The sequence below is a fragment of the Oryx dammah genome, unplaced genomic scaffold (assembly GCF_014754425.2).
Source record: "Oryx dammah isolate SB20612 unplaced genomic scaffold, SCBI_Odam_1.1 HiC_scaffold_21, whole genome shotgun sequence".
Lineage (NCBI taxonomy): Eukaryota > Metazoa > Chordata > Mammalia > Artiodactyla > Bovidae > Oryx > Oryx dammah.
In genome coordinates, this window is record NW_024070205.1 from 15,124,172 (window position 1) to 15,138,612 (window position 14,441).

Sequence of the window (14,441 nt, forward strand, 5' to 3'; positions counted from 1 at the left end):
GAGACTATATCCTTAAAAAACATAGGGAAATTTTTTTTCTTTATCTTAGAAGAAAGGCTTCTACAACTATTTGTTAGGGCGGAGACTCAGTATTAAATGACATGATACAGTGTTTATGAAGTCTTCATAAACTTAAAACGGTTGCAAATGAAAAGTCATTATGTTAATCTCGAGCTAACAACCCACAACAGTAGTGTGCTAATAGTGTTTATGCAAACATTTTAGCCAACTAATATTTTTAGCTCACATCCAAGGTAACATAATACAGCAGACATTCACATGCTTCCAGAATAATTGGTTTTTCAGGCACTGTAATATAGCAGGAGGGACAATGAAGTATACAGAGACACTATCTTTTCATTCACTCCATGGAAGGGGTTGTTTATCTGTATATAAAGCTGGCTCTAGTTTTTTGGGAGACTGATTCAATTCACCACTTAAAACAGACTTTATAAAACGGTCTCATAATATGTTAACTATCTAATTTCTTATGTGTTTGTTAATGTGACAGCAAACCGAATTAAGCCTGCCACTGGCATATCATTCTATTGATTTTTCTTTCACTGCTCTCAAATGATTCAATGTAATTTTTCTGTCAACATTTACTAAGTGTCCACTGTACACAGAACACTCCTAAGGGACCTGTCAAGAAAGATAAGGACCGAAATGTCCTTTATCTCATTTCACCTTTCTGCCACGTGGGATGCTATAGGACACTCCCTCCATGAAACGTTCTAATCCTTTGACTTTCGCGACGCTTTTCAAATTTTCTCATCTTTTCTTTGCTATTTTTTCCACTTCTTAAATGTTGGAGAGCCCCAGTGTTCCTTTCTGAACTTTCTCTTTTCACCCTTCATTCTTAGCTTTTTTGGAGTCACCAACCCCTTGGAGAATGTGATAAAATGCACACCCTGTGGGGAGGGCTTGTTGTGTATAATTTTAGGATTATCTGGACATCCTGAAGCAGCTGGTGACTCCCTGTGGGTCCTTACCCCTCAGGAGAACACCTTTCCATGGCTTTAACTACTACCTTGGTGCCTGATGACTCTCAAATCTTTTTCAACTAGCTGGGCTCCCCTCCCCCGCCCTTGCCCTGTCCCATCCTTCTCTCTCCAGACCCATATATTCAGCTTCTTGATGCACCCCTTCACTTGGATATCAAACAGGCACCTCAAACTCAAACTCAATATTTGAACTTATCAATCATTTGCTCTCCAGTTGCCCCTCATCCTATGGTTTCCATTTTGGTGAGTCACATCATCGTCCAATAAATTGCTCAAGTTATAAAGAAATAAAAGCATCAACCCAGATTACTACTTCTAAAACAGTATTTGTCGAATGATTAAGTGAACAAATGAATGGAAGGACAGATTAAGTATGATGAAGACAACAGAGAATAGCTATTAAGAATGATACAATGAAGCTTAGGTTCAAATGTACATGAATGCTAAAGGCTTGCTTAACTAAGCAAAGTCTTCACCCACAGGAATATATATTCTTAAGTACCTGTTAGGACAAGGTACTGTGCGAGGCACTGATTTCATTAAGGATTAGACTTTAACAATGTTTTCAAAGAAATGACAAACATGGTTTGTCAGAAAAGAGTAGTAACAGTATTTCAAGTAAGATAAATACTATTTAAATTTAATTAATCTTACTGTATGACCAATTAAATGCTCAATTATTAATAGTTTCTCCAGGTCCTTTTTATTGTACCTTCAAAGATTTCACCATAGTTTATACACAGTAGCTGTTACAGTGGACACTCAAGAAAATGGGACACATTTTGGAGATTAAGATCATGAAACTTGGCAGCTTTGCCTCCCTGAACTCCCTTAGCTCTTTCTTTGCCTTTCTCTGATGGCACTTACTTTCTGTTTCATTTTATACTGATCTGTGTGCAGCTTTTATTCACCTTAGAGAGGTTTTTCCTCTCACTCCTAGCCCCTCCCAAAGACTGTACATACCCAATTGTGTGCCTTATTATCTTAAAGGGGAAAGTTGTTTTTTTTTTTTAAACTTTTTATGCTGTATTGGGGTATAGCCAATTAATAATGTTGTGATAGTTTCAGGTAAAGAACAGTAAATATTTTATATCTGGAAGGGGAACAGTAAATATTGTCAATGAATGTTTTTCAATATCAGCAATCCCATTTAAAGATAATATCAAAGGTCCTATAAATCAAGGAAATTGTTACAATTGGTTTTATAGAGTTCGTCATGCTTCCCAATAATTAACAAGTTACAGATGTTTTAGTACTTCAAGGCAGCAAGGAACATGTTAGCCCATTTTAGAAAGTTATTCATGAGGCAAGGTATTGGCTGGTTAAATGCTGCCTCCAAGGGCAGACTGTGTGTTTATGAAACTTGGCTTTGCCAACTTAATGACTGGCAGGTTGAGGGACTCTTGGGGTATCACTTTCCTCATCTGGAAAATGAGAATTGTAATAGTTACAGACTTGTTAAAAGGATAAAAAAATAATGTATACACACAATGCAGACAGAATGGCAGTTGAATTCACTGGACATCAGCCAGCATTTTCTTACAATCCCAACAAGAAGAAGGGAGGGGGGTGGTGATCATGATCATTTATTAAATTAGGAAAGAATGAGATTTTCTTCTTCAGAAAATATGGTAAGGACAACATCTCTCCTATCTTCCCAGCTCAAAATATTCCCAGGACCCCCAACTTAACCATGACATCACAAATGCCTAGACAGTATGTTGCAGGGAAGAGTCAATTCTGACTCCATGTTGGATCTGTGTCTTTGACTTTAACCTTTGCTTTTCATTGCTTTTGTTATTATAATTATACATAAAGACCTGTCTTGGGGAGCCCTGGCCCTCTGCCTGAAGAGATTAACACATCCCCTCCCTGAAGTTAGCCATTCCAGGAGATATTTGCAAGATAATGGTCTTTGCTTCCCCAACTTTTCCCCTTCTCTGCATATGAAAGAACCCAGCATCCAGACCCCCTAAGAAGATGGTTATTTTGAGACATTTGTCTATCATCTTCTCAGTCTTCTGGCTTTCTGAATAAAGTCGTATTCTTTGCCTCAACACCTCCTCCCTTGGTTAAGCGGCCTGTCATGCGGTGAGAAGACAGAGTTTGGACTTGGTAACAGGTATTTTTCGGAGAAGGCGATGGCACCCCACTCCAGTACTCTTGCCTGGAAAATCCCATGGACAGAGGAGCCTGGTAGCCTGCAGTCCATGGGGTCACGAAGAGTCAGACACGACTGAGTGACTTCTCTTTCGCTTTTCACTTTCATGCATTGGAGAAAGAAATGGCAACCCACTCCAGTGTTCTTGCCTGGAGAATCCCAGGGACAGGGGAGCCTGGTGGGCTTCGGTCTCTGGGGTCGCACAGAGTTGGACAAGACTGAAGCGACTTAGCAGCAGTAGCAGCAGCAGCAACAGGTATTTTTAATTTGTAGGTAAGAGTTGAAACACATTCTATTTTAAATTAAATGGGTATAGATTCCATACAAACCATGTTCTATCCTTTTTAGCATTCCCTACTCAAAAAACTTATTTCCCCTCCCAAACCAAGGTAACAGATTTTTCTGTGTGGTTGTCCTCTTCTCTAATCCTCCCCACTCTTCACCCAAAAAAGCTTCCAAGAATTTAAAGAAAGGCACTGTTATCTAACCAAATCTAGGACACTATGCAAAGAATTAATCAGGAATTCCAGGCTGGCTAGTTGACCTTGATGACCTCCTAGGACGTTCTCAATCTGCCATTACTGTCAGCCCACTATTGGCAAGACTTCAGGCAATGTCAGAAGAGGTAGAAGAGGGTGTGGCTGCAGCTTAAAACTGGAGCAGAAGCTACAAATAGTACACTTCAGAGAAAGAACCATGAGACACAATAGAACAATAGCCTCTGATAGTCAACCCAGTCATGGGATGATGAGTGACAGAGGGCTGCCTTTGCCTCATACAAGAGAACTTCTTATAAGGCTCTGGAGGCTCGCTCATGCGTCACAGGGAGATATGTCTCTGCCATGGGGAACCCACAGATGAGCAAAGGCCAGCATTCCTCAAGCCATATACATCCACAGACACTGTATTTATCATTCTAAGAAAAGGTCATGGCAGGGTAAGGGATTTTAGCATTGCTTAGAGAAGAAATGCTTTCCGAGTAAATTTTCAAAGAATCCTAGAGAACTGTTTTATAATTCCTACAATTGACTGGTAAATCTAACATCTAATTCTATATCAAAGACATGTGTGTCGAGGGGTGGGGTTGAGGTACAGTTGACACATGGCATTATACTAGTTTCAGGCGATAACATAATGCTTCAATATTTGTGTGTATTACAAAATGATTACCATGATAAATCTAGGTAACATCTATCACCACACAGTTAAAAAATTTTTTCCCTGTGTTGAAAACTTTTAAGATCTACTCTCTTAGCAACTTTCAAAGATGAAATAGTGTTATTAACTATGGTTATATCCCCATGACATTTATTTATTGCCGGGAGAAATATCAATAACCTCAGATATGCAGATGACACTACCCTTATGGCAGAAAGTGAAGAGGAGCTAAAAAGCCTCTTGATGAAAGTGAAAGAGGAGAGTGAAAAAGTTGGCTTAAAGCTCAACATTCAGAAAATGAAGATCATGGCATCCGGTCCCATCACTTCATGGGAAATAGATGGGGAAACAGTAGATACAGTGTCAGACTTTATTTTTTTGGGCTCCAAAATCACTGCAGATGGTGACTGCAGCCATGAAATTAAAAGACGCTTACTCCTTGGAAGAAAAGTTATGACCAACCTAGATAGTATATTCAAAAGCAGAGACATTACTTTGCCGACTAAGGTCTGTCTAGTCAAGGCTATGGTTTTTCCTGTGGTCATGTATGGATGTGAGAGTTGGACTGTGAAGAAAGTTGAGTGCTGAAGAATTGATGCGTTTGAACTGTGGTGTTGGAGAAGACTCTTGAGGGTCCCTTGGACTGCAAGGAGATCCAACCAGTCCATTCTGAAGGAGATCAACCCTGGGATTTCTTTGGAAGGAATGATGCTAAAGCTGAAGCTTCAGTACTTTGGCCACCTCATGTGAAGAGCTGACTCACTGGAAAAGACTCTGATGCTGGGAGAGATTGGGGGCAGGAGGAGAAGGGGACGACCCAGGATGAGATGGCTGGATGGCATCATGGACTCGATGGACGTGAGTCTGAGTGAACTCCGGGAGATGGTGATGGACAGGGAGGCCTGGCGTGCTGCGATTCACGGGGTCGCAGAGTCGGACATGACTGAGTGACTGAACTGAACTGAACCAAAAGTGTGATTTTTATATTATACCTAAAGTGGTAAAAATTGGGTGTAAGGTTTTTTTCTCTTTGCAAGACAAATGGAAACAGACAAAAAAGACACCAAATTAATCAATATGAATGTTTCTGGGCAAACTCTGTTGAAAATATAGCTTAACTTAAAAAATTCTTCTTCCCATAATTTTTATCACATTTTATAATCAGTTACCGCAGTCTGTCCAATTTTTTGGTGACTCATTATTACATCTTTCTTAGCAGAGGAGAAGACCTATATTCCCTGTTAGCAGGATTTTCCTTTCCTGAATTTGTGCAACCTAATTATACTGTTTTTTTTTTCTCCTTTTTACTCAAAATAATGTGATGGGGAAAGAAAAAGACAGGCCAGGAGCACTTACTGTTGTACATTCATATGATCTGAGAGAATCTGACAGAGCTGGGGGAAGGAGATCCTTGGACTTCAGAGACCATGTAATAGAGTTTCGGTGATTACATAAGTTTTAATTTAAATTGGGACAGCTTTGAAAATGAAAGAGCACTAATCAGATAAGATAATAGGACAATGCTGTAAATCAAGAGGCAAATGAGAATTTATGGTCATCCTAATATGGCGGAAATGATCTGGACTTATAACCAAATCTCGACCGTACCATTTCCTTGCTTTTGACCAGTGCAAAGTGATATAATCTCTGTGAACTTCATCTTCGTTAGTAAAACAGGGATAATAATTCTCACATGTTAAGAGAGGGGAGAGGGATCTGGTGTAGTATATATCCTTTGTAAGTATTATCCTAATGATGTCTGCATGTGTATCCAAAGTTCTTCACCATAGACAGCATGATATTATGAATGGATTAGGTTAAACTGCACTTGAGGTGTGGTCAGTTGTCTAATCACAAATCCCTACTCTAGCATGGCAGCTGGAGAGGTCATCAGGAAGACTCCTTATAGAGGTAGGGACTTCTATAGAGGTAGGTATAGATTTCTCTGCTGCCTTAGTCTGTAAAGAATCTGTCTGCAGTGCAGGAGACCCAGGTTCCATCCCTAGGTCAGGAAGATCTCCTGGAGAAGTCAGCGGTGACCCACTCCAGTATTCTTGCCTGGAGAATCACAGGGACAGAGGAGCCTGGTGGGCTACAGACCATGGGATTGCAGAGTTGGATATGGCTGAGTGACTAACACACACTACAAGTACATTTCTAAAGATCATTCTATTTAATATTTGTAGTTCAGTTGCTAAGTTGTGTCCGACTCTTTGTAACCCCATGGACTGCAGCACACCAGGCTTCCCTGTCCTCCACTCCCTCCTGGAGTTTGCTCAAGTTCTGTTTAACAATTGTCAAAAGTGAATTTTCATTGTTGAAATTAGTGGTTAGTCATAATGGATGTTAGAAATAGTTCTCATTGATAGAAATTGTGATTTCCAAGATAGATGGACTAGCTGAAACATATTAGAGGTACTCCACTCCAGCATGAACAAGTTATAAAAAGCTGAACCATTAGAAATGGTGTGTGGGAAGGAGGGCTTCCAGTGGGTTGATGCTGACTAAAAGGGTGATAGAATCCTGGCTCTGGAATATCATTCATAGGCCTCCAGCGAATCTTCCATGTAAGGTCATGACTGCAGAATCCAAAAGGACCAAGACATGGCACTTCATCAGATTCCCAGAACAGGTGCTATATGTTACTGTGTCTGCTTGCTAAACAAATGTTTGTTTAACAAATATCTATATGACAGAAACTGGCCTAAGACTTGGTTTAATTATAAACTGGTTATGAGGTTGTTGGAGAATAGTTCATTTTCATCCCAGTTCCTAAAGTTTGGCTGCTATCACTATCTATAAAAATAAGCCAGCAGTTTTGCATAATTAAATTATTTGCAAGTTAGCTGCCGCTTCTTAACCACTGATCAGTAATGTAATTCCACATCTAGAACTTCAGCCCATCCTTGGGGGCCATATGGAATGAAAAAACAAACAAAATAAAAATGAAAAACTGAGGCTTAAATAAATTGACTTGCATAGAATGGTAAATGGTAGAGAGGTTGAGAGCTCAAGACATGTGATTTGAAGCTCAATGCACAAAGCAAATGTGTGGGTGTATGTGCACATGTGTGTACATGTGCACACGCACACATCCATGTCAGATGAAGAGGAGGAATAGGAAGGAAAGGGAAGCAATGTGAGGCGACATGGAGAAAAACCATGTAAAAATCAGACATTAGAATATAGTGCCCTGGGAACCCAGAGAAGTGCCAAAATTAAGTGTAGGGCCCTAAAAGAGGAATAGAAAAGCTCTGAAGATATTTGCTCAAGAGCTAGCTCTAGTTCCAAAAATAATAGTAAAATAATAGTCTGTTAGAAAACAAACTTATGGTTACCAAAAGGGAAGAGGGGAGGGCTAAATTAGGAGTTTGGGATTAACATATACACACTGCTATATATAAAACAGATAATCAATAAGGATCTACTGCATAGCACAGGGAACTCTACTCAGTACTCTGTAATAACCTATAATGGGAAAGAATCTGAAAAAGAATAGTTATATGTATATGTATATCTGAATCACTTTGTTGTACACCTGAAACTAACAATACTGTAAATCAACTATACTGTAATATAAAATAAAAATTAAAAAATAACAAAGTCCATTAATCTTTAGCAGTGGACTAAGAACAGTACATTTGCACCCTTGAATCCTACTCTCAAAAAGGGCAAATTTTCTCTTTTGATCTTCATAATAATATCAATGGCTATTATTTACTGAGCTCTTTCAAGTAGTGCTAAATATCTTACACACATCATCTTATCACCTTCACAACACCTCTATAATGAAAGTATTACAAGAATTAAACAATTTGATCCTCCTAAAAAAAACCCCACTGGAATAGATACTATCGGGTTGGCCAAAAGGTTCCTTCGGGATTTTCCATACAGAAAAACCTCACACAAACGAGCAAACTTTTCGGCCAACTCAATATTATTCCCATTCTACAAATGAGGAAACGAAGGCACAAAAACGTTCTGTGATTTTCCTAAGATAATATGGCTAATAAGCAGCACAGTTGGGTCAGAGTCACTGTTCTTGGCCATTAAGCTACCTATGCAAGCTGTGCAGAATGCTGTTGAACGGTGCTGACTTAAAACCTTGTGGGCCAGTCTAACATGTGAAGGAGAAACTATGCTGGCAGTACAAAATGTGGATTTAGGAGAGAGGGCCAGAGGCAAGATGTACTCACTTGTGAAGAACCATGTGATTTGGAGTTGTTGCTGATACATGAAGTAAATGAAAAATGGCAAATGAACTCGAGACCCAGCCACGAGGGTGAGCTCAACATGAAACTTGACATGGGAGCAAAGCCTCTTGCCTGAGAGAGCTGGTGCGGGTGTCGCAGAGAGAAGTGAGATTATAATCTGAAGTTGAAGTGATGTTTAAGATCTCAACTCTGATTGAGAGGAGGAAGAAGCCCTGGGGACATCTCTGTGGGGTAGTGAATCATTCAAATTTCCCATTCTCTTTCTTGGAATTTGGAAACCTCAGTTCGAGAACCAAGCACAGAGTCAGTCCACACCATTCACTGAGTAACGTTTCCATGAAGTACTCTATGTAGGGCCCTCAGAGTCCCTAGCTGTAAACGTAGAATAAGTACTATCTTTATTTATTTAATGTTTGCAAGATTGGGTTCTCAGGAACAAAAATGCTCTGCAAATTCCACACATTCTCAAACAATAGGAAAAGTGATTTGAAGAATGACAAAATCACCACTCCCAAATTCTACACTGCAGTTTTAGGAGAAATTAGATCCGTCATACACAAGAATTCAAGTCATTTAGAGGCAACTGCTGCTGTAGGTCAGCCTCACACAGCTGGTCGCAGCCTCCTGGGACCAGTTCTGAGCCATCAGATTAAAGTGGAGACTTATGTTTGTGACTCCATGTTTGTGATCCCAACCGGGGCTCCAACCCCTCCCTACTTTCTGATTCATCCACACAAGCAAGTAAGAACACCAGGTGAGCATACATATTTACATAAGCTTCAAGGCTGAGCAAACAAACTCTCACCCGGGTAAAGGGCAGTATATAAATGGCTCTTCTTACCATTTTTAATGGGCTTTACACATCTAAAATCTCTTCCTTAGTCTTTTAGAAGTTCTTATCGCTGTTCTCTTCCCACCAGTGTTTTTCCTTCTGTACAACACACCAAGGTCTCTCTCATTTAACTCTTGGTGGTGGCGGTTTAGTCGCTAAGTTGTGTCTTGCTCCTGCAACCCCATGGACTGTAGCCCTCTAGGTTCCTCTGTCATGCAATTCTCCAGGAAAGAATACTGGAGTGGGTTGCCCTTTCCTTCTCCAAGGGGTCTTCCCAACCCAAGAATCGAACCCTGGTCTCCTGCATTGCAGGCAAATTCTTTACCGACTGAGCTATGAGGGAAGCCCTATTTAACTAATATCCTTTTTATTACTAAGTATATAAGTTCTAAAATAATGTGTGTAGGTTTTGAAATAATGAATGTCAAAGTTTCCTTGTATTCACAAATTGCCAATTAGCTAAGAATTTCTAGTAAGGGGTTGAAATGGGTTCTTTTTTGTGAATATATTTTCCTTTCACTTCCATGGGCTCCACTTTAGATCTGTTAGGTTACATTGCTTTTCAGGCCACAGCTTTCATCCTTATGGGTTTTGCAGAGATTAGAGAAAAATGGACTCAACAACTGGCTAGAAATGGAATTTCAGTGAGGGAGAAAAAGTTGCTTACTATTTAGCAAGTCAACAAAGATATGTTCTATATTCTCATTATATACTTTCAAAATGCAGTGTTAGCTTAAAAACAAATAAGCCAAGGGGAAAAAAACAAACAGAAAACGCTACACATTAAAAGCCAGTACTTCTCCTTCCTGAGGACACTGTTTCTCAGTGATCAGTCAGTTCAGTCACTCAGTCGTGCCTGACTATTTGTGACCCCATGGACTGCAGCACACGGGCTTCCCTGTCTATCACCAACTCCTGGAGCTTGTTCAGACCCATGTCCATGGAGTCGGTGATGCCATTCAACCATCTCATCCTCTGTTGTCCCCTTCTCCTTCCGCCTTCAATCTTTTCCAGCATCAGGGTCTTTTCCAATGAGTCAGTTCTCAGTGCAGGTTACTAGTCAATTTTGATTTCTTATAAATGCCTGGAACATCAGGAAGGCAAAGAAAACTAAGTTACTTCCAATAATTCACTACAAATAACTGACCTGAGCACATTTCAATATAACTGCAGGTCACTGACTATTTTTCCATTTCCTTTGTTCTAGTTTTCAAATTCTGAATGATTGGTCTTGACCTTTAGCTTGCCATGTTCTTTGTGTCAGAGCCAAGAACAATTCCCAGGTATTATTTACTCAGCTAACTTCATCACTAAAGCTGCCAAAGAGGATCCAGGATGGAACTAACATAGGGGTTGCAGGTCTGTACAAAGGATAAAATTAAATATTGCACCGAAATGACCTCATGTGTTTTTACAGCCTCCACCTAAGTAGATAAAAATTGTATTATTACCACTTGATAGATACGGAAACTAAAGGGATAAGGAAACAAATAAAGACATCTGACATTTACTGAGACTCTGTAATAGGAGAGGCACACTATTGAGTTCTGGAACATACACATGAATAAGCTGAAGTCAACACCCTCCAAGTAGTCACAATCTAGTGGACATGGCTGAGTGTGAAAAAACAACAATAATACAGACACAGAATACAATGGGAGGATGACATCTGATGGCTGGAAGGTTTTGGAAGCATTTTGTGGTGATGAAATCTGAGCTGAGACTTAATGGTTAGGCAGTATTCTACAGACAAAGATGGTGGGACAGCAGAGGGGCCAGTTAAAATCAAAGGCATAGAAAGGATATAACATGAGACTCTGTCAATTATCTCATAGGACTTGAGTGCAGGGCAGAGGCAGAACGGAGATAATGTGTTCAGAGGATTTGTGGATATTCTTGAATGACAACTCTGGTAGCGTAGAGAAAAGTTAGGGTGGCAAGGAAATAATTTAGGCCGCCACTGTGATGGTTCAGGAAAGAAGTACTGGAGGCTTGAACTGAGCAGAAGTAGCACTATAAAGAAAGGTAGTGATAGTAGAAGTAGACTCTATATAATTACAAGTGATTGGACGTAGATTGTGAAGGAGGACGATGAGCTGAAGATGCTTCTGACAGATTAATTTGAATCACTGAACACATTACATTTGCGCTTACCCTTGGACTAGACAGAAGGGGATTTCTACTAGGGAGGTCCAGAGATCAGGATGGGCTTCCCTGGTGGCTCAGATGGTAACGAATCTGCCTGCAATGTGGGAGACCTCAGTTCGATCCCTGGGATGGGAAGATCCCCTGGAGGAGGACATGGCAACCCACTCCAATATTCTTGCCTGAAAGGATCCCCATGGACCGAGGAGCCTGCGGGCTACAGTCCATGGGTTCGCAATGAGTCAGACACAACTGACTAAACACACACACACAGATCAGGAGAGCTACTGAGTTACAAATCAACCACAGTGATATGATGGCTGAATCCACAAGAGGGCAAGAAATCACCGAGGAATAGAGTACAAGGAGAAAACTGACAGAGTTTTATAGAATACAAAATAGAATACAAAAAGAAAACCTTAAGATGCAGGAGACACCTGTATTTTAAGACAGAGATGGACAGTGAAAGCAGAAGAGTCACGGGTGTCACCTGAACAGATGGTCTGAGAGGGAAGCAGATGATGCAAGGGATAGCAATCAAGGACGAAGGGCTGAGCTGCTGAGGGGAGGACTAACTGATTTCCTGTGGTCACACAGGTCATGCCCTCCCTCCTAAGCTCCGCACCTACCTACTGAATTATCACACAAGAAAAACAATGTGGTTTTTCAAGAGGAACTTATCTTCTCATTTTGCCAATGGTTAACCTGGGACTTGGTCATCAAAATAAACTGCAAGTTCTAGTCTTCATTAAACTTTCTTCGCAGCTCACACTAGTTTCCTGACGTTGAGCTTTTCAGATGATTGTTATTTATCAAGTACCAGGCCTCCCGTGCCCTCCTTCACTCTGGTTACACGTTAGGGCTTTCGACTCACAGAGGTTGGTTGGAATCTAACTCAGCAGCGTGGCGAGGCTTGTAACCTAATTTCTCCGACCTCGGTTTCCTGGGGGCGGTGGTACTTACCTATTCAAGATGAGAAGAGTGTATGAGAGAGTGCAAGTAAAAACTCTCAGCACTTTGCCGTCAAAGGCTCAATTCATTTTTGCTGTTACAGTATTGAAATTTCCCTGAAGAAGAGGCCTGGTCTCCTGCATTGCAGTTAGATTCTTGACCATCTGAACCACCAAGGAAGCCCTCAGAGAGACTATTATTCCCTAAGGCGTGCAGCACTGACCTGAGGCCGTGCGAGCCTCTTTCCTCCCAGCCCGTAGCGAAACGTATTCGCAGGAAGATGGATAAAGAGCTGACGGGTTTTCCCGTGGACTCTGCAGACCCCGGAAGGGGCCGCTGGCTGCCGGGCGCCGCGGCAAGCGGGATCGCAGGACCCACTCCAGCCTCTCGAAGGACCACACGTCCCAGGGTGCAGCGCGCCCACCCAGGGTGGCAATTTGGCCCGGGTCGGGTCGGACTGCGAGCGAGCCGGGGAGGGAGCGGTGCACGCTGGGACCGGTAGTTTTCAGGTTTCAAGTGCACCGGTCGGAGGACGGCCGAGCGGAGAGGTCCCTCCCCAGTCCCGCCTTTTGTCCACGTCTCACTTCTGCCGACCAACGTTCTCTCCTGTCCCGGGGAGCCAGCCCTTCTCCGATCCAGTCCTCATTGGTCCTGAGGCGCAGCGTGCCCGGGCTCTACCCGGAAGTAGCGTTTGGGAAGGCGGTTTCCTAGACTACGACACCGGAAAGCTGGGGGAGGCGCTCCGGGCTGCTGAGGGCTGAGGGCGGTGGCAGCGCTGGCGCTGGGGACTGGCTTGGTGGCTTCGGGAAACTGCTCGGCGACGGCGGCCGTTCGCGTCCCTCCGCATCCCGCCCTCAGCACGGCTCGCAGCCCCTTCGCCACTGGCGCCAGGCAATGTGTCCCACCGGCAGGGCGTAGCAGCTGCGCGTGCGCGGAACCGCGGGGCCATGAGCGAAGCCGGCGGCGGCCGGGGCTCTGGGTCCTCGGTCCCCCAGCGAGCGCCATGGAGCCTGGTGGCGGCGACGGCCGCGCTGTGCCTGGTGTCGGCCACGTCCGTGTGGCCGGCGGGGGCCGCGCCCATGAGTCGCGAGGAGAAGCAGAAGCTTGGGTAAGGGTGCCTGACAGCCTGGGGGTGGGTTTCCCCGTGAGGCTGACCACGGGCGAGGGTGCCTGTCATTGCGACCCGGGTGCGTGGTGGCCTCTCCTGTCGCGATTGGGGACGGCTGTTTTCTCGAGAGGACCCTGGCGGGGTGGACAGGGTGCAGGAAGACGGGGCCCGCCGGCCCGCGAGGCGACCTCGGGGGGCTGTCTCGGGGGTGTCGCCCGGGCTGTCTGTGACCTGTGTAGGCTCCTCAAGACCAGCCGCGGTGTGTCAACGCAGCTGCCATGTCAGTGGCCTGGGAAGGGGGCTCCGGCCGGGGTCTCAGCGCGCGAGATTTCTGCGGGCGCTCTTCATTCAGAGACATGGTTAGATTGCTCGCAGCGGTGAGCTCCCAGGTGGGAAAAATGCGGCTGATCTCCCTAGTTAAGGAAATCTTGTTTACACCTGTTACGGACTAGGGGGCGTTCATTGGAACTTGAACTTTACGCATTTTACCATTTCCTTTGCAGTGTTTTCTTGCACTGCATCTTCATAGTAGAACGATATTGGATGGTAGTGTTTGGTAGCCCAGATTAAGTATACCTATTCACTTTACTCAAAGTAGATTTATCAGTCTTGAAAGGCATAAAATCATCAAGCTATCTGTATAGCATTTCATTTAGAGTCAGTATTCCTAATATAGGCCAGGTCCCACAGATGAATAAGGGAAAAGGCAAGAATCGGTAGAAAATGGGCAAAGGGCATAAAGAGTTAACTCACACAAGAGGAAATGCAAATGCTTAATAAACATGAAGCTCCTCAACCTCATAAATGTGAGAGATGCAGATTAAAACAATGAAATAGCTGGGTTTTTGCCATCAGGTTAGTAAATACA

The 14,441-nt window shown here is 43.0% G+C and overlaps 1 protein-coding gene across 4 annotated transcripts in view; it reads left to right on the top strand.

Annotated features, from left to right (window-relative positions):
- The first annotated feature begins 13,174 nt into the window (after positions 1–13,174).
- Positions 13,175–14,441, top strand: part of EDEM3 (ER degradation enhancing alpha-mannosidase like protein 3) — a 68,218-nt gene continuing 66,951 nt past the window's right edge. For all 4 annotated transcript variants that reach the window (XM_040263808.1, XM_040263810.1, XM_040263809.1 and 1 more), the window contains exon 1: positions 13,175–13,573. In XM_040263808.1, the coding sequence (XP_040119742.1) occupies positions 13,413–13,573 (161 nt within the window). In that variant the 5' untranslated portion in view covers positions 13,175–13,412. The remainder of the gene's footprint in view (positions 13,574–14,441) is intronic.